The sequence below is a fragment of the Aegilops tauschii genome, chromosome 7, assembly GCF_002575655.3.
Source record: "Aegilops tauschii subsp. strangulata cultivar AL8/78 chromosome 7, Aet v6.0, whole genome shotgun sequence".
Taxonomy (NCBI): Eukaryota; Viridiplantae; Streptophyta; class Magnoliopsida; order Poales; family Poaceae; genus Aegilops; species Aegilops tauschii.
This window is the reverse complement of record NC_053041.3, coordinates 538127839-538155746: the sequence shown is the minus strand read 5'-3', so window position 1 is coordinate 538155746 and position 27908 is coordinate 538127839. Positions and strand designations below refer to the sequence as shown.

At 45.1% G+C, this 27908-nt stretch overlaps 3 protein-coding genes across 5 annotated transcripts; 1 reads left to right on the top strand and 2 right to left on the bottom strand.

The window, feature by feature from the left end:
* Positions 1–1537: 1537 nt before the first annotated feature.
* LOC109756766 (disease resistance protein RGA5) lies at positions 1538–4904 on the bottom strand. Of its 2 annotated transcripts, XM_045230897.2 has the most exons (3): positions 4231–4885; positions 3832–4054; positions 1538–3671 (listed from the first exon to the last, which is right to left on the bottom strand). In XM_045230897.2, the coding sequence occupies exons 1-3, from the start codon at positions 4295–4297 to the stop codon at positions 1724–1726; spliced, it is 2238 nt and encodes a 745-aa protein (XP_045086832.1). In that variant the 5' UTR covers positions 4298–4885; the 3' UTR covers positions 1538–1723. The 2 variants fall into 2 exon arrangements, with proteins under 2 accessions (XP_045086832.1, XP_020171189.1); XM_020315600.4 differs by having other exon boundaries at positions 3832–4904.
* A 1178-nt stretch (positions 4905–6082) lies between these two features.
* LOC109756765 (peptidyl-prolyl cis-trans isomerase CYP28, chloroplastic) lies at positions 6083–15617 on the top strand. Of its 2 annotated transcripts, XM_040394580.3 has the most exons (4): positions 6143–6429; positions 7424–7556; positions 8204–9046; positions 11901–15617. In XM_040394580.3, exons 3-4 carry the CDS (start codon positions 8230–8232, stop codon positions 12110–12112), a joined length of 1029 nt encoding a protein of 342 aa, XP_040250514.1. In that variant the 5' UTR covers positions 6143–6429; positions 7424–7556; positions 8204–8229; the 3' UTR covers positions 12113–15617. The 2 variants fall into 2 exon arrangements, with proteins under 2 accessions (XP_020171187.1, XP_040250514.1); XM_020315598.4 differs by lacking the exon at positions 7424–7556 and having other exon boundaries at positions 6083–6429.
* Positions 13653–21244, bottom strand: LOC109756767 (cadmium/zinc-transporting ATPase HMA2). The gene is made up of 10 exons (XM_020315601.4): positions 21159–21244; positions 20714–20996; positions 19558–19824; positions 17855–17952; positions 17056–17311; positions 16815–16952; positions 16384–16711; positions 16085–16287; positions 15625–15824; positions 13653–15505 (listed from the first exon to the last, which is right to left on the bottom strand). Exons 2-10 carry the CDS (start codon positions 20916–20918, stop codon positions 14117–14119), a joined length of 3084 nt encoding a protein of 1027 aa, XP_020171190.1. The 5' UTR covers positions 20919–20996; positions 21159–21244; the 3' UTR covers positions 13653–14116.
* Between the last annotated feature and the right edge of the window lie 6664 nt (positions 21245–27908).

The window sequence follows — 27908 nt, the reverse complement described above, 5'->3', positions numbered from 1 at the left end:
AATGAAACATCCAATCCCAGCCGGGTTATATTTCCAGCCGGGTCATACTGCGGGGCATATCCCCGACAGGTGGTCTCCGGGTGGTATACTAAGGCCACTTGACAAGCCTCGGTCCATTCCGAGAATGTTTGACACCCGCACACGAAAGAAAACAGGAGAGGTGCACCGGAGGAGATAGGAGCGCCGGATGGCAAAACGGACAACGGGGAAAATGCTCGGATGCATGAGACGAACACGTATGCAAATGCAATGCACATGATGACATGATAAGAAATGCATGACATGAACAAAATACAAAACGACAAACAAAACCCGACCACGGAGGGAATATCACAATACATAGCCGAAAATGGCAAGAGTCGGAGTTACAAATATGGAAAGTTACATCCGGGGTGTTACATTTTCAGAGCGGAAGACCTTTGTGGAACCTTTTGGATTATTCTTAATAATATGGCCGTATGCATCGTTCTGATGCAGAGGCCGGGGCCCTGTCCCCTTTTCGAAAAAAAAAATCTGGAATAGGGAAACTAGCAGCACAAGCCTCTTTGTGTGCCAAGAAAGTATTGACAAACTACTTCATGTGACTTTTCTGGTAACTTGAGCATTATAAATGGGGATGCATTACCTTGAGTTGGTTATGGAAAATAGGGATGCTCCCAGTTCGAAAGAAAGGGTTTGAAACAACCATCAGGAGATTATAAATAACATGAGCAATTATTCAACCGATCCATGACTAACTTTGTGTGTTTCCAATTCTTTTATGATCTCACTTGAAGAAAAAATGTTGAAACAAGTACGGGAGTTTGTTGAGATGCACAAAAGGTGCTGAACAAAATCCAAGCATCACTAAGGAATAGTAAACCATCGCTCGTTTCTAGCTGCACAAACTGAATATTGTAGTTAACTATTTTGGTATCACAACAGCAGCAATCCACTCGAACCTGATTTTCATAGATCACTGTGCACATCACAAAACAGAGCACCAATTCACTAAAAACAGAGCACCAACAGGACAAGCTAGAGTGCATAAAAAAATCACTGTAAACCAAACATAGTTAGAGCATACGTGCAGATAAAGATTACAGCTGATACAACGCTCACAAATGTGTCTCCAGCATTCCAAAATTCGACTTTAACCAGAAATTAGACCAACCAAATGTGGATTATATGTGACAAAAATTATACCTTTGAATTCATAGAAAAGAAGTTTTCAGTGGTATAACTTTAAGTCACACAAATATAGTCCCTCCGTTCCTTAATATAAGTCTTTTTAGATATTTCAATATTAACTGCATACGGATGTATATAGACGTATTTTAGAGTGTAGATTCATTCATTTTGCTTCGTATGTAGTCCATATTAAAGATCTCTAAAAATACTTATATTTGGGAACGGAGGGAGTATATTATTGATCTAATTTAACATTTAAGTTTTCAGTGATATAGTGAGGGATTATGGAAACCCTGTTGCGATTTCAAAAAAAAAAAATCCATCTGCTTTCAGCTCTTACCTTTTCCTCTGGTTTTCCATATATATATATTTTCTGAATTTAGGGCGATGGGGAAATCTATATTCAAGAGTTATGAGATGAAAATAATTGTTTACAACAACCCTAGATAGCTTCTTGGATTGTCAGACCCAGCTTGATAAAATAGGAGAAGTGATAATAGATCCAGACAATCTGGGTTGGGCTTACGCTGCATCAGCCGTTCTCATCTCCACCTCAATACAACCTATGGAAATATGGTGTAGGGCGGTTGGGAAGTAGGCTGGCCGCAATCCTGATTACAGACTCCAGCTCGTGAACCCCCTCCTCAGCCTTTTCACCCTGGCAGTCAATCCAGAGGCAGAGATCACTCAGGGCACAGAGGTTGCTGATGCCAAGGTCGGGAGCGATGCACGCAGATTTCGCTTCGAGCGCCACAATCTGAAATTCGAGTGCTTTGAGTTTTGGCATGGCTCCTGCTTCAAACGTCAGAAGACCCACCTCACAATAGAGGAGGAACCGCTTCAGGCATCGGAACATGTTGTTGCTGACCACGAGCCTTTGTTTGGGTTCAGCATTTTGTGAGGAGTTCAGCGTCAGGGATAACAAGACAGGCAAACCCCCAAGGACGAGAAGGGTCTCCTGCGTCACTCGATTAACGCCGATTTGAAGGCAGGTGAGGCTGGCCATTGAGGCCATCCAATCAGGTATCTGACAGAGACACAAATCAGAGGTGATTAGCTCCTGCAGGAGACGGGGAGGCGGGGACCAAGAACCAAATGGAATGCCAATCAAACGACCATCCGTTTTGACGGACAGACGCTCAAGCTGAGAGCTACCAAGCTTGCCAAGCGATGAAACCAATTTATCCACATATCTTGTGCTTGTCTTATGTGCGCTCATGCACAACTTCAGGCCAAGAATTCTCATTCTAGTCAAACCTCCCAGCTCCTGCAAGAGATTGATTGAGGTGCTGTCGTCCACGGTTATGCATGACAGTTCCTCTATGCCTTGCATGTTCCCAATGCCATGTGGTAATTTTGCGCCATCAACAAGTAGCAGTTTCAGTTGCAGCAGCTGAACGATACTTGTTGGCAATTCCCTTATACCAGTACCATGTAAATCCAGCATCTCCAAACACTGTAGATCTCCGATCTGTTCAGGGAGTTCTGTAATGCAGCTTCCTTCAATCCGCAGGTACCTCAACAGACACAACTTTGTTATGTTTTTAAGATAACCAATTTCCAACTTCTCACTCCTGTCTAGAGCAAGCATTCTCAGGGCTGGAAATTCCGAAAGGGGAGGTACTTGACCAGTACATCCAAAGACGCCAAGGGTTCGAACATGAGCAGTGACCATGGATGACACTGTCTTCACATTTTCTAGGCCACGGTAGTCAATCGAGAGTCGGCGAACTTTATGCTGTGCGACCAAGCTATGTGTTTGATGACCACTAGAAGTGATAAAATTTTCTTCCAGTGCCTTTGATATAATGAGATCACGGATCATATCATGCACACGGCATGCCATTGCTTGACCATCATAGTTGATATATGTTGGTTGTATCATGTTTCTGTTTATCAGTTCATAGAAATAGCCTTTTCCTGTGTCAAATAAATTTTTCCCACCATCAACCTTAACAAATCTTTCTGCTATCCACCTCCTCACCAAATCTTCCATTTGGACCTCATAATCTTCCGGATACATACTTAAATACAGCAAGCAGGTCTTCAGTTGGAGAGTAAGATCATTATAGCTAAGTGATAAGATCCTTTCCATTTCCTCCACATGAGGGTTTTTCTCAAGTCCTCGACCAATCGAATTTCGAACCCTGACCCAGTCTTCTCTGCTATCTGATTTTGTGGTCAACAAACTACCAATTGTGATGATTGCCAATGGTAAACCACCACACTTTTTTATGATCTCAGTTGAAATTTCATTCAGGTGAAGTGGGCATTTTTCCACAGAGCCAAAAACTCTTGTAAAGAACAAGATTTTCGAATCAGCTTCAGTCAGAGGCCTTAATTCATATGCAAGGTCAAGGCGAGGGAAGCAACATGACTTGGCAACACTGACATTTCGTGTTGTCACTATTATTCTACTACCACAGGAATTTTCAAGCAAGGCGCACTTGATAGTCTTCCACGCTTGGATACTCCATATATCATCAATTACTATAAGATACCTGTCAAAAAATGAGTTGATATTCATTCAGATCAATATCATTGAATACAGTCAAGGCATAATATGATAAGTGTTTCACACATCTAGTAAATCGATAGAACCATAAATCTCAAGCTGATAAACATGAATGTTACGGAAACAAAGTCATTTAAAAAGTGTACCTCTTGTCCTTCAAGAAATCTCTCATTGAGTTGATGAGCCACGCCTCATCACTCGATCGAGAAATGGGAAAGTCTTCCTTTCTTATTTGAGAGAGCATGGACCGCAAAATCTTTCTTATGTCAGGATTTTGCGACACCGACACAAAAGCTTGGCAATTGAACAGTCTACCAGCTTTTTGGTATACTTGATTAGCAAGAGTTGTCTTCCCCGACCCTCCAAAGCCTATGAGAGAAACAACCTTCAGTGAGACCTCCTCATCCGTGACCAACTTAATTAACTCATCCTTTGGACCTTCAATCCCAACAAGGCTGGCTCCCTCCACAAAGAGGGCAGGCAACCGAGGGTCAGTGCGCACAGCATTGGAGCTCGCAGAACAGACCATCGCATCAAGCCTGTACCTGTCATGGCGCTGACTTGCCTCGATGATGCGGGACTTGAGTTCTTTGATTTGCACTGCCATCTCATGGTGAGCTCCAAAGCTTTTCACCTTGCAGACGCCCTTCCAAAAGAGCCCCATGACAGCGTTAGGCTTGTCCGGATCACGGTGGATGTGGTGATTCATGTACCTGTCGATGTAATCCTCAATCTCATAGGCCATCTCCCTCACTTGGTCCCTCCACTCCCTGAGCTGTGTGTCGAGAGCCTCCGCCTCGGCCAGCTTCTCCAGGAGAGCGTTCATGCTGCTCAGCTCGTCCTTGAGGAAGGCGATGTCGCGCCTCAGGCCCTTGTGCATCTTGTACTCCCCCTCTAGGAGTGCGGCGAGCTTGCAGAGGAGGGATTTCAGGACCCCCGTGGCGGCACTCACCCGGACTCCTTCCATCTCTTCGCTACTCACTTGTGCAGAATCAATGGAATAATAAGCTGCCAATGGATTGCGGCCTCACCCTAGCTATCTCCAACCGAACCCGCCGTCTTCCCCTGCGCTTGGTGGCGAGGAGGAAATGGATCTGGAGAAGTTTTATCAGGCAAATGGGATGAGAGGAGGGAAGGGGGAAGGGGGGAGAAAGCCGTCGTACTGAGGCTTTGGGTCAACGGCTCAACGCGGCAGGATATCGCAAACTTGGGGCGTTCCGAGGCCGAGTGTGGGGTGGGAATGCGACTATGCGAGTGGGTCCAGAGTGTGTGGCTAATGGTCGCCCAAAACCGTACCCGTCTCAACGTTTTTTTTCTCAAAATCCATATCCGTACCCGCACCTCGGGCTTTAAACCGTTCTCATACCAGTACTACCTAACCAGGTGTTGGGTAATACCCATGGATAAAAATAATTGTCTCGGCCACCTTACATGACATTTTTCAGCATTTTCATATATATATATATATACACGACATTTCAGCATGTATACCTCGACATTGCAGCATGTATACCTCGACATTTCATAACATATATACCACATTTTAATAGTTCAGCACATATATATCGTGATTTGTTGCACGATGGAATGGTATTAATTTTCAGAACTGGATAGCAATAAGCATGAACTAGATGACACTAAACAATGACCAATTACGTTCATGGATGAGTAACATGGAAGTGAACTTCTTAAAGAAACATTCACAATGTTTTTTTTAATTATTAGAAGAAAACAAGAGGGACACAATTTTCTCCATTTTCTTTTATTGAAGACACTTCTGCAGCCCCCTACTTTCAAAGGATCAAATGGAGAAGACTATTGCTGAGTGTCCGAGCAAAAGCTTCGTGCTATTTGGTGTCGGCGTCGGCGGCGCCTGTGGGTGTCGTTTGCTTCTTGGAGTTGTCGTCGAGGGGCTCGTAAGCCCAGGGCTCCGGGTGAAAACCTATGTCTGTTTGCTTGGACTTAGCAATGGCGACGCTTCATGCTGTCACCTTTCTTGGGGCGTTGTCGTGCAGCTCAGGGGTCGTCAGTCGGGTCTCGGTGAGGTGTTAGCTTGTTTTAGGTTGATGTTGTATCTTGGGCCTCCTCACCATACTGTATGGCGCCGAGATGTACAAGTTCGGCGCCATACTATGTGGAGCCGAGCAAATCTGGCCCTTAGGGTTTCTGTGGGCCCATCTGAGGTCGGTTCCATGTAGCACGGCGCCGAACTTGTACATGTCAGCTCCGTGTAATATGGCGCCAATATGTACGACTTCAGCTCAGCTCCATGCTGTATGGCGCCGACTCCAGAGGCCAGATTTCGAATTAGTTTATTTTTTGAAAAACAGATTTCGAATTAGTTTTGCTCAAGGGCTAGACGTGTCTCAAATCGTGCAAAGGGGCCAGATTTGTCAAAAAAAAAATACTCGAACGACCAGGAAAAACGTCCGGCCGGAAGACGTCTCGCGAACTGACGCTCGCTCAATAGAATTTTTTTCCCAAATAAAATTTCGAGTATACCCTTATCCTTTCCGGCCAGCGCCGGCCACAGGCCACAGCTCCTCCCACCGTCACCATGGCCGCCACCGCCACGTCCCTAGGCCTCGCTCTCCACCGCCGAGACCACGACCCTAGCTCCCACCGCCGCCCCGTCCCCTCCTCGTCCCTGATCTCTACCTCCGCCTTCCGCAGCCGCAGCCGCAGGGCCAAGTGCAGCCGCAGGGTTGTGCCTCCACTGTCCGCTGCCGCCGGTGATCTGGAAGGTGAGGTCCGTGCGCCGTGGCTACGCCGCTCTATTTCCATTTCTTTGGCTGCTGTGCAAGGAAACGGGCTGCTCCCTTGCTTTCCGTTCAGTTTACATGCGAAATCGTTATTGCTGGTTCGACTGAAAGTCTGAAACTGTCACACTAAGTCAGCTGCGTGCCATGGACGTCAGGGAATGCTTGCTAGATGGCCAATGATTCTGGTTCAGTTTGTAGTAAAACTGTCAGATTTCCTCTTCATATTTTGAGTCTTTGTCAGAAACACACAGCTCATTCATGGATCTAGGGACCAAGAGTAGTAGTACAATAGAAATGTGACAATTCACAGTTAGTAGTACTGTCTAATTTCGAAGCAAGACAACAAAGCGACGAGCCAAGGGAAGGCTCCCCCCACTTGCTGGTTGATCACTGGCTGTGGTGACCGCCTGCATCCAAATTGCACTCGCATCCTGCTTGAGCAGTATGAGGTCACAGATGCCAATCGCCACTTTGGCGGTTCGGAGTTGCCGACGGCCCAGGCAGACGGGCAGTTCTTTTGTTGAATTGCTTCCTGTCAGCTTGTTGGACACATGGACTTATTAAGAGTGGACTGGTGGTGATTGCCTACTGGGTTTTTGGAGGCCAATGGTGGAGGGAGAGTAGGGTAGCAGGCCGTAATGTGAAATCCATATATTTAAGAAACTTTGATGCAATTGTCAGCATACTGCATACATGTGTATTGTAAGTTTGTAACTAATTGATTGCTGTTTCTTGCCTATTATAATAGCTGTACACTAGGGTCATGCCCACATGTTGCTGCGGGCTTATTTACAATTAAGTAACCAAGTATGTTTATGAATAGTCTTAGTAATTTCTTGCCTCATGTATTCTCTTTAGCATGCATGTCTGTAATAGTTCAAAGATGGTTTGTTTCTGAAAAGAGGTTTTACTGTATTTTTCCAATGGTGCACACACCTTTCTTCTAACACTTCGAAACATAATTTTCAATGAGCAGTTGAGTACCAGTGTCAAGCAACTCCTCCAGGTTACCAAAGAGAATTAAATTCTTGGGGCAGATTTTGATGTTATTCGGGAGTAACGTTGACATATCTTGATGTTGATGTGATATCGGGAGCATTGCATGCTATGTAAGACAACATGCTGACGAGAACCTTCCAGAACCGTTCAGTATATATCTCATTTAAACATTGAACAAGTCCATTTGATACATGTGCCTCCATACCTAAGTTGTCCATCGAGTATTGATTTACTGCACAGATCTGTGCCAAACACAGTACACGACGGTCTTTATATGCTTGACACATCTTCTACTTCTATATATTTGCTTGAAGCTTTTTAATTTTATATATGAATGAAATGTTGTTATCAAAGGACAGAATGTGTCCGTTCAAACATAGCCTTTCAGGCACCAACTGTCCAATCGTTTAGCAACAGTCCTTACATTCATTGTTTGCACCACATACAATACAATGCATGAGTGCAGTAAATAGGAAATATTAATTAATTTACTGACTATAGTTCTAGGGGTGACGTGACTTAATTAGGTTGCTGCAGTAGGAGTTACTTTATGAATAAAGAGAGATCTGTACACCCATGTCATAGGCTCCATCCTGGGTGAGCTCCATGTAAAAAAGTAGAGAGTTAACCTAGAGTTCTTATATTAAGAATGCCTGAGCTTTTAGTTATACCTGACAGTGCTATGCTTGTTGTCAAGAGAGCAAGCATATTACTTGAGCAAAGTTTATGCCTCATTCATCTTCTGTTGTTATTGCAGGAAATGACATTAGCACCATATTTTCTATGGAAGTATCAGAAGGACAAACATTGAAGCATTCACCTAACAACGTAATGCTGTCTTCATCAAGTACAAAAGCTACTTCCTCCATGGCTGACCATGTTTCTCTTGGCAACCTCCACCACCACCCCAACAGCCAGTCCTCCTGTTTTGCTACCTCAAAACCAAACCATGACAATACCCATAAATGCAACCACTCCCCAAAAATTCCTAGACGGTCTCTCGTCTTACTCCCTGCGTCCTCTCTTCTCCTCTCTGCGTCCTCCTCCTTTGCCATAGACAATTCAAACGCTTCATCCTCCTCCACAATTGACACCACCATCACCGACCGCATATTCATGGACTTTAGCATCTGTCCAAGCTTCTTTAGCAATGACCGCACGTTAGGAGCTGAACTTGCTACATGCCCTGATTCCGAGCCCCTCGGACGTGTAGTCTTTGGTCTCTATGGTCGGCTACTCCCGATCACTACTGCCAACTTCAAAACTACCTGCACTACTTCTGCATATCGAGGCACACTTGTCCACAAGGTGCTTCAAGGTCAGTTCTTTGCTGCTGGCCGACAAGGTTCTCGGCGTGATAAAGGTGTGGTCCAACCTCCCTCAAAGCTTGTAAGAAATGTTGAGACTGTTGATCCTAAAGCGTATCAACTAAGACATGCAAGGCCTGGCACCCTATCCCTGTGTCTTGAGCAGAATGACGACGACGATAGTATCAAACTCAGTCCCAATTATCACAATGTTGAATTCCTGGTGACCACAGGGCCAGGGCCCTGTCCAGAGCTTGATGATCAGAACATTGTCTTTGGAACTGTATTAGAAGGTGAGTACTTCTCTCAGAATTACTTGTATTAGATGGTTATTACAGATTTTGTGTTGAATGTGTTGCAAGAATTTGATATCGTCCATTCAATTTTTCAATAACATGCACTTCGTGAACCAGCTATGTTATGTGGAATCTGACTAATGACTGATCTACTAATGATAGGTTGGTAAGACTAAGAGCAAAATGTAGCCTTGCTAGAGTAGGATTTCTAAACATGAACCTTCCGGTGATATACTGTTACAAGTTTGTTTACATCCCATCTGTACATGTCATAGATTATTTAGAAAGGCATCCATGCCATTAATCAATGAATCAATGTCTACCTTAGTTCTTCCCAACAGCAAACCATAACATCCTCATCTTTGCTGCATACATCTTAGCTTATCCTGTGATTTAATAGTTAGTTTTGTTATCTAGCTTGAGCATGCCCCATCGGCGTTATCTGCCAGTTTGGCATCGCAAGGGCCTGCAACAGGTTGATTCGCTCTCCCATATGGTGTTTGTGTTGGTGTTAGACACACTAGACAAGTTGTTGGCTAAGGCTGAGCTTGGGTTGCTCCGCCGCCTAGTACTCCGGAATTTGACTGCAAGCGTCTCAGTTCAAGAAGAAGGGCTGTCATCTTCTACCACCCGGATAGAACAGAGTTGCTCACTGTTTGCAGCATACTTGCGATCTTCGGGCATGTATCAGGGCTTCCCACTAATTTCGACAAGTGCTCGGTGTCCCCCATTGGATGTTCGGACGAGGAGGCCCTGGAGGCAGCATTGGTCATGGAGTGTCAGCTAGCTCCCTTTCTGATCAGATAGCTCGGGATCCCTCTCATGCTAAGCAGGTTATTGAGTGAGCCGCTCTAGCCCTTGGTTGCAGGCCACTCCGCTTAGGCTTAGATATATCGGACTTCTCCCGTAATGAACGGGAGGTGTTCGCCGCATCCACTAACGTAGTGGTTGGCGGCGGAGCATCTACCTTATTATGGGAGGATCGCTTGTTGGATGGGCGCACTATTTCAGAGTTTGCGCCTGAGCTCTTTCTCCTGCTCTCAGGTCTCACTACAACAAAAGGGGCACAGTTAGGGAGGCCTTTACCGACCGTCGTTGGATGTCAGACATCCTTCTGGCAGTATATCCAGGTTAGGTTAATGGTGCGCGGGGTGGTGCTTTCCACCTCACCAGATGTCCTCCAGTGGCGGTGGACACCGAGCAGTCAGTACACATCCAATACCTGGTGTGACGCCCTCTTTCATGGGTCAGTCTTCCCTCCCCCCGCACTAATTCGTGTGGCTCGGCTGTCAGGACCGCTGAGAGACTGTAGAGACGTGGCCTGCAGCATGCACCTAGCTAACGTCCTCTGTGACCAGTCGGACGAGACGATGGGCCACCTCACGGGTTGCTCCTTGTAGCTCATGATGTGGCACGAGGTGCTCTCCTCGATCTGACTGACGGCGTGTCCCTCGCCGCAGGTACTATTTTGTGGACTGGGGGCAACTCACATGCTGTTCCGTCCAGACTGCTGCTAGAAAGGGCACGTCCTCCGTCATCATGTTGGTAGCATGGTATTCAAATTTTTGGATAACGGATCCTTCTAATCCAGTCTATCTGGAAGCATCATAACGCAATCATCTTTGACAGCACTTGGCTCAGTTTAGCTGGTCTCCTTGACACTATCAAGTCGGAAACTAGGCAAGGGCGGGCGCAAGGGGTCTTGCAGCGTTGGTACCAGCAGGGTGGTGCCTAACGTTTAGTGGCGTTGTGTTGTAGTTTTGGGTGTCTCTCATCTTTGGACTTGTACAAACTCTTCTTTCTATCAATAACATTGAGACGCAAAGCTTTTGCATTTTCTCGAAAACAATATAACCTATGTTTTTAAGGCGTCCGTAAGGCGACGCCTAGGCGTCGAGGCGCCCCCCCCCCCCCCCCCCCCCCCAGCGCCTTAAAGCGAAGCGTCGCCTTAAAAACATAGAATATAACATAACGGATAACATCACCCAAAAATAATTTGGTTTTGGTTGGCTAAATGAAGAGTTGAAGAGTGAAGACATCTCTTTTTATTCAGAGAATTTTGAAGACATATATGTAGTTAAATAGAATTCTTAAACTTACTGCCTCCCGTCTACAAACCTCATGCCCACCAACCAGGGGCGTACCTAGCGGGTGTGCCATCGCACACCCAGAATTTTGGGACATATTTTTTTACCATGTAAAAATTAGCTGATTTTCAAGGTCCATCCAAGCCAATCGAAATAGGTTTCAATCTTTTTTAAAGTGTGCACGACCTATATTTTATTTCTAGGTTCGCCACTGCCGCCAACTCCCATGTCCGCCACAGTTACGCAAGTGCAATGTTGTCTGCTTGCTTGAATATTTTCTTCACCGTTCAACTTATCGAAATTTACAAGCTACATTTTCTGTAATACACATATGTTACACGTACCTGACGAATAGTGTGGGTTAATATACTTCAGATCTTTTTATTTCTATAGTTAATTATAACTTCTGAAGTGCCGAAGAGACTGTTCCAGAGTCTGGAACAGTTCACGTCTCTTATCTGCTAGTGTATTGTATGCTTACATGCCATAGTCACCGCAAAGGTACATATTTGTTTCATTAAAAATAACTGACAATTAAGTTGGTTGGCGTATGTTACCTGTTACATGCAATTATCAATCTTTTCCTTTACTGGACATGCATTCTTTGCAATTTTGCAGAACTTCTGAAATGCCCCAGCATATCATAGACCACCCTCGTGCTCTTTTATGAACTGCCGGGTCCTTTCGTTATTTACTAATAAAAAGATGGAAGCAACCAAGTTTATTTACCCTTTGTTCTGACGTTCCTTTCATTGATCATGTAGGAATGGACGTTATCACCAGCATTGCAAGCATCCCTACCTACAAACCAGGTGAAAGGATCCAATTCTTCAATGATTTTGCACAGCTGATTGGCGATGAAAGAGCTCAGTCTGCCAGAGCTATGTGGGACCGCCCACAGAAAACCGTATATATCAGCGGTTGCGGGGAGCTGAAAGTGACCAAGCCATCCCTTTCCCCTCCTAGCTTGCCATGATAAGTACTGTATAGATGCAATTTTCCTGTAATTACTATTCCATGTAGCTGTATCTCTACCTATAATATGATATTCTGTATCTTACATAAAAAAATGAAAACCAATACCTCCACCCACTGGACGCTGTGCCGTATTTTCCCTCCTCACCACAGACCGGGCTGTAAGTATGGCTGGTCAGTGCTGACATATCACCACTGACAGGAAGCCGAAGCGACCGGTTAGTGATGGGTCTCACCAAGGAGGGGACAAACGACTCATCACTGGCTAGTCGGCTAGTGGCTTGTCAGTGTTTACTTACTAGAATAGCCCTCCCAGGCTCATCACTAACCGGTCATGGCCGGCCCGTCAGTGATGAACGCTACCACTGACAGGCGGCCTTGAGCCGTCATTGTTGAAGTGATTTGTAGTAGGGAGTCAGCAACATGATGATCAAAGGTGGTCCTATTTGTCACATTTGACAGAGCCTTGCAGATAGCAGCAATATCCACCATGAACAACAGATCCCCACCACAAAGGAAAACATAAAACCAAGAAAAGGCTTGCCAAAGAGGGGAATGGCAGCAGCAGCTGGTATCCAGAAGACCAGAACGCTTCAACAGAACCCCAAACCACCCTAACAGGGAGGCGGGTAAAAAAAGAGATGTCTAGCAGTTTCAGTTTGATCAAGGATCATAGACTGTTGCCGTTCCAATTCGGCTTATGCATATTCTCTATAGTAAGCATTGAGTCTTTAGAGGCATTTTCGTACGCCAGATCCATCTATAATGAGATCCTGCAACATCTATACATAGATGGAGAAAAATAAGAAGAAAAATACTACTGATACTTGGACTTAAACAGTACTAGTGAATAGTGTCAGGTTCATCAGGAAAATTCCTGGAAGTAGAATGATAAAAAACCAATGCCATTCAATTATTCCAAATAGTCATCAGGAAAATTCCTGGAAGTCAAATGATCAGCAATCAATGCCATTCCATTATTCCAGTAGTCACCAGGAAAATTCCTGGAAGTCAAATGATCAACAATCAATTCCATTCCCTTATTCCACTGGTCATCAGGAAAATTCATGGAAGCCAGATGATCAGCAATGCCATTCCATTGTTCCAATAGTCATCAGGAAAATTCCTGAATGTCAAATAAACAATGCCATTCCACTGTTCCAGCAGTTCAGCTCCAAGTTTTTTTTTTTTAGACAGGTTCAGCTTTAGGTGACGCCTGAAAGGGATGTTTGGGCTGCAATTCATGCGACCTGTAATGGTACATTTTTGTTTTTGACAAATGTCAAAATGCACATGATTTTTTCAGAGGTATAGCCACAACCTCACCATGTCACCACTTCTCAAAGAAACTTTCCTAGCAGCAAAATCTACATCCATAAATTTAAGAGGGGTTTTAAACTTATGTTTACAGGTTTCCATAAGTTCTCGCCACAACTGCACAACTGCAGTTTACATCCTTAAAAGATTACTGCCTTAATGTAATGCGAGACACTGACAACGCATTAAAGGGATACAGCATTTCATAACTTGACCAACAATGATTCTATGCGACATTCCGAAACGTTTCATAATAAACCAACTTGGTTAAAAGTTTTCCATCAACACAAGTCAAGTATGATTACAACTTTGAACTCTGATAAAGAAGCCTAATAAGAAGTTATAAACTGATCTCTGCACCAGCTTCTTCCAATTATTGCTGAAGCACACTGATACTATGAACAAACCTCTCACTTTGCACCTTCTCAAATTCTTCGGGAAGGTGCAGAATCAACAAGGAGAAAACCAGAGCAGCATATCATTTCAGAATGACACCTGCTTCATGAAAATTAAGACTTCTACACCATTTCTTCAGCAGCTAAGTAAGCAAAGCCAGATCAAATATCTATCATCAGCCATGGGAATCTAGCTATATATGCCGACCAGGCGACTTCAGCAGTGCTGTTTCTTTCTAGATAGTATTACTCGCTTCGGTTATCTTACCAACATAACATCTATGCTTTCCATCCTACTCTACTATAATCTCAGGTAGTTTCAACATGCTGTGGCTGCAGCAGCTGCGCGCCCTAGTCCTGCAACACCTGCGGATTATTCCGGTACGACCAACCGGCCAGCTTGAACAAACTTCTTTGCCTTTGCTTTCACATCCCTTGCTGCTCACCGTACTGTGACAGTTTCCCCTGCTGCAATCTGTCGGAGCCGGGACGTGATCCTTGACCTTCAGGTGATGTCCACACGCTTCCTCTTTGTGCTCTTTGATGCACTGGATTTCCTGCTCATGGTGATCAGGCAATGCGCTCTCGATAGATATCGACAGCTCTGGAACTGGATCAGCCGCACTGTCGTCATGCTTATGGTCATGGCAGGAATGCGTATCTGCTACATGCACTGTTTGCTCTTCATCACAGCAATGATGCTCATGGTTCTGCTCATGGTCGTGGCAAGCATGCTCAGTGGCACAAAACAAGCTGATTGGTTCTTCACAGTGCTTGTGATCATGGCAATCATGCTCATCGGCAGAATGTGAACTGTTGGGTTCTTGGTGGTGGCTATGTTCATGGTCATGGCAATCATGCTTGCTCACAGCGGGGTGAGGGCTGCAGATGTTGTGGGTATGGCCATGCCCATGGGAAACATGCTTGCTTGTCACCATCTGGCTGCTCGGCTCTTTGCAGTGGCTATGGCCATGGCCATGATCATGGCAGCCATGCTTGTCTGTTGAATGCAGGTTGCTCGGCTCTTTGTGGTGGTCATGCTCATGGTGATGATCATGGCAGCCATGCTTGTCTGTGGAATGCAGGTTGCTAGGCTCTTTGTGGTGATCATGCTCATGGTGATGATCATGGCAAGAATGCTTGCCTGCAGATACATGGTCATGCTGATGATCATTGGAGCAGTGGTGGTGGGACGTACTATGCTCATGCTTTTTTGAGTGAGAAGAAGCACAGCATTTCTTCACCACCTTTCCACTGCCTTTCTCCCTCAGTAGCAGCATGCTGTACATGATCACCAGCAAGCATGTGCCAACATCAGCAAGGACTGCTGCCCAAATAAGCGGATGCCCGGCAAACGCAAGCCCAACAATTGCAAGCTTCGTGGTCACCGAGAAGACAATGTTCACGACGATGGTCCGGTGCGTCCTCCTGGCCAGCTTGATTGCCTTTGGGATCCTGCGGATGTCGTTTGACATCAGAGTAATGTGACTCGTCTCCATTGCGACGGCTGAACCGGACACGCCCATGGAGACTCCAACATCAGCCTTAGCCAGTGCCGGGGCATCATTCATGCCGTCGCCAATCATCAGTGTAGGGCCATCTCTTGCCTTCAGTTCATCAACAATTCTCACTTTGTCTTCTGGCAGAAGTTCAGCATGAACCTCAGCTAGTATGTTCCCCAGCTGCCACAAAAAGAAAAGAAACAGCAACATCAGAAGGTGTTGCATTTGTATCCACTAGAGAAAGGAAAACACAAACAATAAGATCCACATAATCCAATAAAAGAAAAATAAATCATTACCTGGTTCTGTGCATGTGTGGCAGCGGCAGTACTATCGCCAGTAAGCATCACTGACTTGATGCCCAGTGATCTCAACTCCTTGATGGCCTCGGCTGACCCAGTTCGGCAAGAATCCGAGAGGCTGAATACCCCAATCAATTCCTTGTTGCAGGCCACGTATCCGATGGTAACTCCTTTCATGTGTTCTACTATGTCCGGAACTATAGAACAAAAAAAGTTGCACATGATGAGTTAACAGCTCTAGGTTTCAACAGAAAACTGTGTTTCGATTAAACAAAATAGAAGAATGAAGCAGAATATACTGTAAAAATGACTAATTTAATGTTACAGAGTAATGCTCATTTCAGTAACTTCATGGATGGGTAGGTTTGTCTCTTATTAAACAGTAAGTCCAATGGTAAATAGCAAAAGAATGTTGCCAACATTGAATATGTAAATGCTGAGTTCACATTTCACCAACCTGTTTGACACGATGCCCTTGCCAAGATCCTTTTGTTCCCAACATATACGCCCTCCCCATCAATCTCACCGTAAATCCCCTCGCCAGGATAGATTTGAAACTCAGCAACATTTTCTGATTTTGGCTCTACAGAGTTTGATTGAGCATAACCAACAAGAGCAGATGCCATTGGGTGGCTCGACCTGCTCTCGATGCTTGAAACCCTGCAACAGTCATGAAATTAAAAATACTACAAGAAGATCGAAGCACATAATGTCGTTGAAGAACTTTGAGCATTCTGATATGGAAGCCACACTCACCAGTAAATAAGTTGTTGCTTCGAAACACGCTCACCAACTGTCTGAAACTCCTCGACAGAGAACTCTCCCCTAGTGATTGTACCAGTCTTGTCGAAGGCAGCAACTTTGATACTGGCCAAGGACTCGAGCACATCCCCTCCTTTGATGAGGAGCCCCGTCCTCGCGGCCCTCAGCAGCGCGCAGAAGGTTGCCACGGGTGTCGACAGCACCAGAGCACATGGACAAGCACTCACCAGGAGAACTAGGGCCAGTTCAAACCAGTGTCTTAGGTTGCGCGCTTTGACACACACAGGGATCACTGCCACTGCTGCAGACATGAAAATAACAGCTGCGAGGTGCAACCAAAGATCACAGTAAGTAAAACCGTCCGATCCAACAACTGTCAATGACTGAATTTTCGCTACAGGCATAGTCCCTTCTATCTGGCTTACCGGGTGTGTAGTACTTGGCGCAAGTGTCGATCAGCCTCTGCGTACTGGACCGACTGTTTTGGGCTTCTTCAACCAGCCTTGCCATTTTGGCCACCGCAGAGTTGTCGGCCATAGCAGTTGTCCTCACAGCAATGTAACCTGAGAGATCACCAATGTAGAATCGGCGCATCATCAGCGACCAGAGGTGAATTTTAGGCATCACAGCAAATGTCGATTCCCGTGACAGTGTAGCATGTTTTACCATCTATGTTGAGCGTGCCAGCCCAGACCTGGGAGTCTGCCTGCTTGGACACCGGGAAGGACTCCCCAGTGAGGGTGCTCTCGTCGACCTCACTCCGTCCATCGACAACAACACCATCGATCGGCACGACTTCCCCTGCCTTGACAGCTATTACTGTATTGATCTTCACATCCTGGGTAGCAACCACTTGTCCAGTCTCTGCTAGAACAGCATTTTGTGGTGCCATGCTCATTAGTGATGACATGCCAGCAGTGGCCTACATGTCAAAAGAGTATTTAATCAGATTTTTTCAGGGACAAAGTAGCCCAAACAGAAAAACTATTGCCCATGTAGACATATTTAATGTTTACTGCTGCTTTTTTAGAAGATATTACTTTTAGTAGTTGCCTTCAGCTCATCTTCTTTCCAAAAATTATTGGTGTGGCTTTCCCTAATCATGTTTTACACCTAGATATGAGTGTATATGCATGTTTGAGTCCACTAGATATAAAGTTCATTAGTCTATTGGCTGATAATTGACAGCTGAGGTATGCTAAAAAGGCGATACAATCAGCGAATCAGGCCTGACTCTACTCCAACCTACTACGCCTAGAATGGCACACCAAAATATGTTCACAAGTCCATCAGTGGGTCTAGTGCACATCAATATCAGCATACCCTGCCATGCCGCATCAGTACGAATATGTGCTCCTAACCATGCCACGTCGAAAAAAAATAGCTCCCTTTCCCGGTAAGTGGGATCATGAGAGGACCTCACAGCTCTGATCTCTTAGGTGAAAGGAATTTGTGGACAACAGACCTTGCCGCATGCCCTGGTCTCGAGCCATTCGGCTATGGTGAAGAGGAAGACGATGAACCCGGCCTCGGGATAGTCCTTCAGAGCAATGGCCCCAGCAACTGCAAACAAAGCAAGTAAATCAAGTGAGCCCTTTGGCTATCTGTTGCCACCATCCATCTCCTGCCAAAATTGCCACAATTTATGGGACGGCAGAGCATCCAAAAGGAAATAGTTATAAATATGTGACGATGACAAGATAGCGTTCCCCCTAGACGAGTAGATTGCGCCAACAAGTCAGTGCCAACAGGTGTATGGTTTTTTTGAGAAAGTGGTGATTAGATACACACACGGGCAGCAAATTTCCTAGATACAGGTTTCCTTAAATATGACTACTGCAAATAGAAACTCTGACACCTCTCATAACTGAATCTCCGTCAAAAGATCCGAGATGCTGACACATTATTATCTGCTGCTGATCTGAACAGAAAATTTGTTTTCTAGCATAGTATTGGAATAAATAAATAAAAACTCTTGGCCGAAGTTCGTATGCTGATCCTTTCATGAAACTGAGCCATCCTGACAGCACAAAAAACAGAACTCTCGAAAGACCGATTCTACCAAAGCGTTGCTTGTTCTAAGTGGAATCCGATACCCTATCTGAGATGCGACATCGCCACATGGAGAGGAAAGGGAGCAGATTTCTGTCCATTTAGCATACACATTAGCCTCCATCACAGCAACCTATCACTTTAGTGCAGTGCAAAGTGGGGGTCCCTACGTAAAAATTGAAAGGGGAAGTTTGAGCAAGCAAGACATAAACTTTTAGTATCTTTCCAGAGCCTACTGGTGCAAGGAAGCAACCTGCCTTGACCCCAGTTTCCTGGGTGACTCTTTTGTCTTCTTTTCTTTCATCAATGTTTAACACCTAGCAACATCATCAGTAGTTCCAGTGATTCAGTCTGCGGTTTTCACCCGGTTTCCCGTTAATTAACTGGGCAACTCTCTTCTGCTTAATTAATCAATGAGGCAATGCTTTTGCCTCCGTTTAAAAAAAAAAGTGTTTCCCCGGGGTACCAGTGGGTGTTGAGCGTATACGAAGCGACAGAAGACAGGGACACAAAATTTCTTTTAGAACAAGGCCCTGATTGGTATGGCGTTGGACTTATAAAATTACTCATGCCTTCCTCTCTTTCTAATTTTGGATTGATGTGGTAACTAGTTCAAAGCATATTTTTTTATTCAGATGTGTATAAACAAAAGAACTTACCGGAATCGGTAAGGATTCCTCTGCCAAACTAATAGATTCCACACGAGTTAAGCGCATCACGTTTGGCATCAACATACTAGTTTAAATCTTATGCCCTGCAACTAGCTAGGCAGTTATTTTATTTTATTTATTTATTTATTAGAAAATGGACGAGCTTTATTTCTCTGCAACTAGTAGGCTATGTGGGGGGACCCAAAGATTCATGAATTTAAGGATAGACACCATATAACTGCACAAAAATATTAATATTGATCGCAGAATTCTAGTGCTACTGTACTGCCATGAATCTAAGAATTCTAGTGCTACTGTACTGCCATGAATCTAGACAGGAAAAAGGCAAGCGGGCCCCAGTGACATGAAACATATGCTGTGTGCACGCGTGTGAAAACTTCAGATCACATGGAACATCATCCATCATCCTCGGTTGACTTCATCAGAAGGGAAGTGTTAGCCGTACCTGCGATGAGCATGAGTATGTTGACGTCCATGGTGCGCCGGCGGAGGGCGGCGACGCTCCTGAGCACGATCGGCGGCAGGCCGGCGGCGGCACCCGCCACGGCGAACCACCTGAGCGGCCGCCAGAAGTGCTCGAAGAGCGAGACCACCAGAAGGACCCCGCAGACGAGCACGTACGGGCTGGGCCATTTGTTGGACACCTTGCTCTGCCCGGCGCCGCCGTAGGCCCGCACCGACGCCTCCAGCCGCGCCCCGTTCAGCGCCCTCACTGCAGGATAGAAAAAAAAAAGAGATATTGTTATAGTCACGCTGGAATCGCGGATAGATAGAATTTACAGTTCCAGAGGATAATAAAAAATAAAAAATGATTACGTAAATAATTGTGAAATCCATAATTTTATTTACTGTGATAATAATCAGAATTTTCTGTGAACGAACAGATATGGCAAAAAGTGAAGAAAAAAACTATACTGAAAATCAGTAAAAAAAAGCAAGGACAAGACAAGAAGGGAAAGAGCGTAGGAAATTCGGAGAGAACAAAGCTCGATGATGAGAAAAGAATTAGTGACTTTGCGTGATCCTTCACGTGGTTCGATATGTACTTCCGTCGCTGCAACTGCAAGTATAAACAAAGTTTGGATATGTATATATATTTTTTAAATCCCAAAACCCATAATCCAGTAGCCCGGCGACGGTGAAGTTGGTTCACGCCGGCCGGCCGTTTTTTAAAGCCAAACAAACCCGTCGGTGCACGCCGGCCGTCGTCATCAGAATTTATGAGGACGGCCGGGTGATGAGGCGGGCAGCACGTTACTACTACCAGAAAGGCCGGATCGGTTTTACCCGGACCAGTTTCAACGGCGACTCCGGTCAGTTCTGTTCCAGTCCAAGTCCAGCGACCCCGGTTCCCGTCGAGTCAATCGGCAAATTACAACCACGAATTACGGGGGGAGAGGTTGATCAGCGGCGAAAGCGAGCAGTTTTCACCTGAACATCCGGGGTAACGGACAAAAAATTCACCGGCGCATACGAGGCGAGCGAAGGAACAAGACAAGTTGATGACCCGGTCACGAGGGCCGAGCGCGACGGCGAGGGAGAGGGATCTCGGGGGAAAGCGAGAGGATGAGGAGGAGGAGGAGGATTGTGTGCTTGCTTACCGATCTGGGCCTGGGAGATGGCGGCGGCGTCGTGGAGGACGATGACGGTCCGGGACGGCACCACGACGGTGACCTTGTGCACGCCGGCGAGCGGCTCCAGCAGCTTCTCCACCAGCGGCACCTCGGACGGGCAGCAGATGCCCAGCACGTCGAAGTAGCTCTTCTCCAGCCTGGCCGCCGCCGCCGGCGACGTCGAGTCCGCCATCGCTCCCTCCCGTCGAGTGGCCAGGCTCTTCCGCTCCCGCTTCTTTGCGCGCCTCACCTGCCGCCGCCACCCCTCTGCCTGCGCGCGACACGGCGGCAAGAGAGCCAAGAAGAGTGGTGAGCAGAGCAGAGCAATCTTGGCGTGCGGTGTTGGTGATGTATATATGGTGGTAGGTTCAGGCTTGGGCGGAGGCGCTGACGAAAATTTGTTCGGCCGCCATTAACTGGCAAACCCACCTACCTCGCGGATGATGGCAGGAAGCGCGGAGCGGAAGGAGGAGGAGGAGAAGACGAGGGTGCAGAGGCAGGGGGGCGCGTATTTAAGGCCGGGCAGAGCGGGGTGCAGGACACGGACAGCGGCTTTGCTACATCCACGGGCTATTACGGGGTTTTACAGGGCTTGGCGCCCACCCCCACCAGTTAAAATCAGGGGGGCCGATTAATTAGGAGAAGAAGGTTAGTTAGCCCAATTAAAGAAGGACAGGTCAGCTGGTCCGTAAAAGCCCGTCGAGATAGTCCGTGTATCTAGCATTTTTGCACGGACAGCGGCGTGGGGGTGCTACGGGCGGATCAGTGGATGATGACGGAGCGGGCACTGGGATTCCGGGCGGAGTCCGACGCAGATCGGAGGAAGGCGAGAGGGAGAGCCGTGATGAACCACGGTTAGCGACTCAGCGTGCGTGCGTGCGTGATCCCGGAAAGCCGCGCGAGAGAGGCAAACCTCCCCGTGGCTACACCAACTGGCCCGTTTAGTTTTCCGTCTGGGCCACGCATGGTTAAGCCTTTTCTTTTTGAGGAAATTGACAATTTATTATTAAGTTCGTTGGACTTTGATTATAACTACAAAGTCGATTTTTTCTTGACAAAAAATGGCTAGGGACTAGATTGTGAGAGATGAATAGTGCTAGTGAAAAGAAGGATATCCCGCGTATACACGTCGTATACATGTACAGGTATAGGGATGATGATCGGCCCATAACTATCTACTCGTACATCGCTCCACGCCTCCATCTATACCTAGCCGTGGCAACTCATCAGGCAGCGCCCCCGCCTCCTCGACCCTAGGCGACGAATTCATCATCTGGTGCCCCGGCCGCCAGCCGCCGGCAAGTCAGGTCCCGAGTAGTTCCTAATGTTCAGGCGAACATCCGGCTAGGCTCTCACAATTCTTCGACGCTGTTTCGAATCTCTCCCTTGTCAAAAGTAAAAAAACAATGAACATCGTTGCACCTAAGAAAGGATCGTAGCAAATCATACAGAAAAATAGGATCGCTGCATCTAGCACCGGGACCGCGCATTTTTTTTCCTTCCGCGCTCCACGATTTTTTTCTTTCTCTTGGAGCGATCGATCAGTATCTGCAATCGATCTGTATACGACCTGTGTACACGTGGGATCTTTTTCATTTTCCCCTAGCACTAATCATTGTTAGAATTAATGGGCTAGGCCCATAGCAATTTCTGAAATCTCAAAGCCCATGTGTAAAATGGCAAGTGGTGGTGCTAAGTTTAGTCCCATCCCGGAAGTTGAAGAAGAGTTGGACCTTTTTATATTGTGGGTTCTCTCCACCACTCTAAGTGGTGTGTGAGAAGAGAAAGAGAAAACCACACGCGCGCGGTCGCTCGCCTCGCCGGGGCTTACACAATACCGCCTCTGGTCCTAATATATATACAGCTACCGGCTGCGGCCAGAGACACACCGAAAAACACCTAGGGTTTTGCCTCATCTCACAACTTGCGCCGCCGTCGTAGTCTACTCCATCCCAAACGCCGGCGTGCATCGGCGCGTGGGAGAGCAGGTCTCCGGAACCGTTCGTCTTTGCGATCCTGCACTGGGAGAGGACGAATTAGGTTTTTGGGAAGCGTTGTTCTTCTAGTTATTGTTACGTGTCTCTACAGCTATTGTTACGTGTTTGCTGCTGTTATGCATGTCTTGTTGTTCTTCTAGTTTGCTAGATTATTGCATGCTAGTATCTCTTCTAGTCATGAATTATTTACTGAAATTAATCATGAACTTGCCTAATATTCCAACAATCATCTCTTACGCTCCAGTCCCTGGTTAACATTTTATCAAGAAGAAATGAACTTTATAGTTATAATCAAATTCCAACAAACTTAATTATAAATAGTCAATTTCTTCTTTTCTTCTTTTTTTCTCGGAGAAAAACCGATCTATTCATCGAACATTATGGTAGTGCAATGAACACTGGAATTAATAAAATTACACACATGTGCATAGCGTGCGTGCGTGATTCCGGCCGGAAGGCCGAGAGAGGGAAGGGCTTATGAGGGGGAAGGTGTGGTTCGGAGGCCGGATTGATTAACTGCCTCCCCGCCTGACGTAAACGCAAACCTTCCCCGGTTACATCAGTCATCAACTGCCTCGTTTAGTTTCCGTCTAGACCATGCCTAGTTAAGCGTGTCTTTTTCGATTTTCTTATTATAGATAGAAGATGCAGAATCTTCTTCTATCAAAGGAGGAACCTTCCAATTATTTTTTTCTAGAATCCCGTAAAAAGTAATTTTTTAGAATGCCATAGTTACCTAAAAAAATGTAGTTTGAAATATTTTGAGATGTTTAGGCAAAAACAAAACCCAATCTTTTTTAACACGGTCCAGTCATAGAAGTCCACATACACGCACATACACTTATCATATGAACGCACACATGCACATCCTACTCCTATAAGCGCCTCCGAGATACTGAGCCGCCACCACATCTTGAGATTGACGAAGCCACCACAGGTACCTCGTAGTCGATGGGTGCCAAGTCTAGGACTTGAACTCTGATGGGCTGGTTTCACCACAAGAAACCTAACCATCAGAGTTACACTATAATTTTTTATGATATTACTTTAGTAGAGTATTATCAAACCCTTAGGGTCTCGACCTTATAAGAAAACAGAAAACAAACAATTTGCAACGTGTATCCTTAGGTAAATGCCGGCCAATCGACTTCCTAATGCTGCAAAATACGATGGTATTTTGTAAACGGTGATAACTAAATGCCGGCCAATCGACTTCCTAATGCCGCAAAATACGAGGTATTTTGTAAACGGTGAAAGTTCGTGCCTATAACATTCAAAATTATGGTTTATACAAATTGTGTTGCATTGAAAATACTCTGCATCCTATCCAAACACCAAGTAAAGTTGAAGAAATATGCAAGATTGAACTTAAAGATACACATATCTTTATTACTATCTATACCATGACATGGCGGTTGACATTCGTCCGTGTCAAGCGAGTCACGAATGGCATCCCTACGTAGGCATCACGTGGCGGAAATATGTACCAGAGGTTGCCCGATTCCTCCTCACTCGGCCACATTCTTTGGGCATAGAGGGCTTCATCAAGTGGGTCCTCATCATCTTCTTCCTTCGAGTTGAGATAGATAACAACCAGCCTTGAAGTTTGTCTTCTGAAGGAGAAGCTAATCAATTCACCCTAGTGAGATGCATGTGGGCGATGAAACGATCCCATTCATGTCCTCCAATGTGGGATATATTTCGTCTCTTCTCGACCTCCACAGTGTTGCCCCCCCCCCCCCCCCCCCCCCAGGAGCGTCGAAGATCATAGTGTCTCCGACAATGAGCTCACTGAATTCCAATCTCACATTACAAGGGACGATCTGTGTAAGAAACACCAAAACACACACACAATGCATTAGTGGAAATAACAACAAAAAAGAATTAACTGTAGAAGGTTCATATAATTTGTTAGCACTGCAGGAACAAAACACGGATGGAAATAGATGCCGGACAACGTGCCAGTTGCAAGGCTGGCTACGCACCTTGACTTGCACACTCGACATGGTGGTGGTTGCGCCATTCTACATAAAACATATAGAAAACTAAGTATAATCGGATTCTAGACTACTAAATCGACACTAAGTACAATCAGTTTCTGCACTAGTAAATCAATTTCTACTAAACATAATCAGATACTACAGTGCTTAATATAATTCTATACTAGTAATTGTATAAAAAAATCATGAAGGGAGACACAAATAAACAAATTCTACACCGCCAATTTAATTTATAGGAGTTCATCTTATTTATTCCAAACATTTCAGACTACGCTACCAAATTAAGTTGAACTTGAATCATTAATATTCTAGACACTCAAAATATTTCTACTTAAAATGCACTATCGAAATCGGATTCTACACAATAGCAATCGAATTATCACTATTTTTTCTTTACAAAAAGCAATCCATGGAACTAACTATGAATTCTACATCACACAAAGTAATCCATGATACTAATTTTTTTTACACAAAGCAATCCCCTAAATTTCTACACAAAGCACCCCCCATGGATTCTGTGTGGTGTGTCCGCGGATGGAGGAGGTGCGAGTGAAGAGGAAGGAAAGAATCAAACCATGCCGCCGCCGGTGCGGCGAGGGGCGGCGAGGTCCGGAGGTGGCGGGACGACTGGTTGAGGGGGAGTCTAGTGGGTGAAATGAGGGTGTCGATTAGCCAGGTCTTTTACTAAGGGTGAGAGTTGACTTAGTTGGGCCAATGCTGGTGTGGGCCTCAAATGCAACGCCATACATAATAACTTTGCAAATAAAAAAATACTAGGATTAATAAAAGACTTAACATAATAAAAGACTCAAAATTAGAACTGGTAGTAAAGAAATAAAAGACCCAAAATGATGAAAATACTAATAATAACAATTACAAAAATATAATATAAAATATTCATTACTTTTTGACTAGTATAATCATTAAATACATTAAACACTTGATAAAATGGAAAAAATATTTCTGGCGTAACATAAGTTGGCACGCAAGCACTAATTAATTAACTATGGCGTGCAGTATTTTCCAACTAGACAGCACAGCTGGGCCCACATAGTAGTGATGTATGACAAAATATCCATGTCAGCACTAACCATATATAGCTGACGTGCTAATTATGCCTACGCTAGCACTATTTGAAAAAAAAATGTTGGCGTAGATGGAAAATGGCGCGCCAACAACGACAGTTGTGGCTAGCCGTTTTTCCACTAGTGCTTTAATCAATCCAAAAACCTGACACCAAACTTTGTCGTCATGTATGCAGGGCGAGAAACCCTAACCTCGCCCCGTGAGGAGGTGTTAGGAATATATTCCAGAGCTCCGTCTAATATGTCCGGACAGATAAACTCGAGCGGGGTCGGTGCCTGGACGACCGACTCAAAGATGAAATGCCGTCATCCGCGCGAGCACCACCCTTGCAAGAACTAAACTCTAACTATGTACTAGACGGAGCCGATGCACTAGTATTCCACTCTTTTCCTCCGGCCACCAGAGAGGTAGGAAGAGTCAAATCTAGGGGGGGGGGGGGGGGGGTCCAAAATTGCAACAATAGTTTTTTACTTTCGGTGAAGTTTAATACTCCTTCCAATCTATATTACTTGTCTCTCAAACGGATGTATCATTTTCGTAAAAAAAGAAGAAGATTCATTTACATCCACTCAAACATGGAGCAGGCATGATGTTGCAACACTGCGTTTTCCCCCATTACCCCAGGTTATAGAAAGATGCAGATCAAATACGTGCCATCGGATGGAGAAAGCATACGTTTCAAAATACCTACTCCCTCCGTTTCAAATTACTCGTCGTGATTTTAGTTTTGGAACGGAGGGAGTAGTTTGGAACAAGGAGGTCAGGTGCATAACGGAATGTGAAACCTACTAAAACGAGAGAAGATGCGTGTCCCAGGCGTATCACGACTTTTTTATTTTTTGAGGCTGGACTTCAGATTATAAAAAAGAGAGTGTTCAAAAAAAAGATTATAAAAAAGAGAAGGAAAAAAAATGACGATACGCTGGGGACACCCCCGGGATACGGCAGGACACGGCCATGCAGCCTGGAGCCCATTAGAAGCCCACGTATATGCCTAACCCTAACTCCTCTCTCTTCGACTTCACGATTGGATCGAGGGCGACGAGCACGCTGCAGCGGCCTGTCTCGTCGTCGCTCGTCGCCGCCGCACTGTCAACTCGCCACGCAGACGCCTCGAGTGACCTCTTCTCTGCCGCGGTGGCAAGAGTGAGGTAATTGACCCAATACAAGACAAATACGCCTTGTGGTAATTGTTTTCGTACACCATGTCAAATTTGCAACTTGAAAAAGTTTGGCTTGATGCAAAACAAGTATGCCCTGTAAATCCAAATGGAGGGACTATATGGTAGCCGATTTAAATGACATTTAATTTCTGCTTTTGACATTTTTGAACAATATTTTGCATGTGAGTGCTACTGCTAAATCTTTTATTCTCAAAATATTTTTTTCTAGAAAATCATCAAGAAATCACTATGATACAAATAGCATGGTAATTAATTTAACTTTATTGTTCACTTGGGTTTACTAGCCTACCTCAACTTGTTTGAGACTGGAAGATTTTATTGTTATTCACTCGGGTTTACCCTTTAAATATTGAGTAAACAAAACACATTCCAATCAATCCAGAACATCCAAAAAACAAACAACGTAATGGATGAAAAAATTGTCTTAATTACGAATTACTCTCACAACTTTCCCTAAATAACTACCTTATCCATGTTATTGGTTCCCCATGTTTCATTGCTGTATCTTTCTTCTATTTGCAGCATTCTTTCATCGCAACATGCTCCATAGCCTCTTCTCTCAATTGCATATGTCAGTTTCAGTTTATATTTCCGATCTATACCACCCCTCCTTCTTGGTTATATATTTTGACATGTTTGATGTGATCTATAGTATAAATTATATGTTGTACATACACCAGTGCGCCTGTGTAGTTTCGTCCGGAAAGTCAGTTGCCATGAACATAGGTTCTGTATTGTACATCCACTTATATGCATTCTTCTTTTGACAAATAAATAAAAAACTTTGACAAATTATCACAGAGTCATCTGCATCAATCTACATATTTGCTTCATTGTTGCTCAGCCGTTCCAAAAATGTAAGGCATATAGATTTTCTTTAAGTCAAACTTTTTTAGGTTTAACCGAGTTCATATAA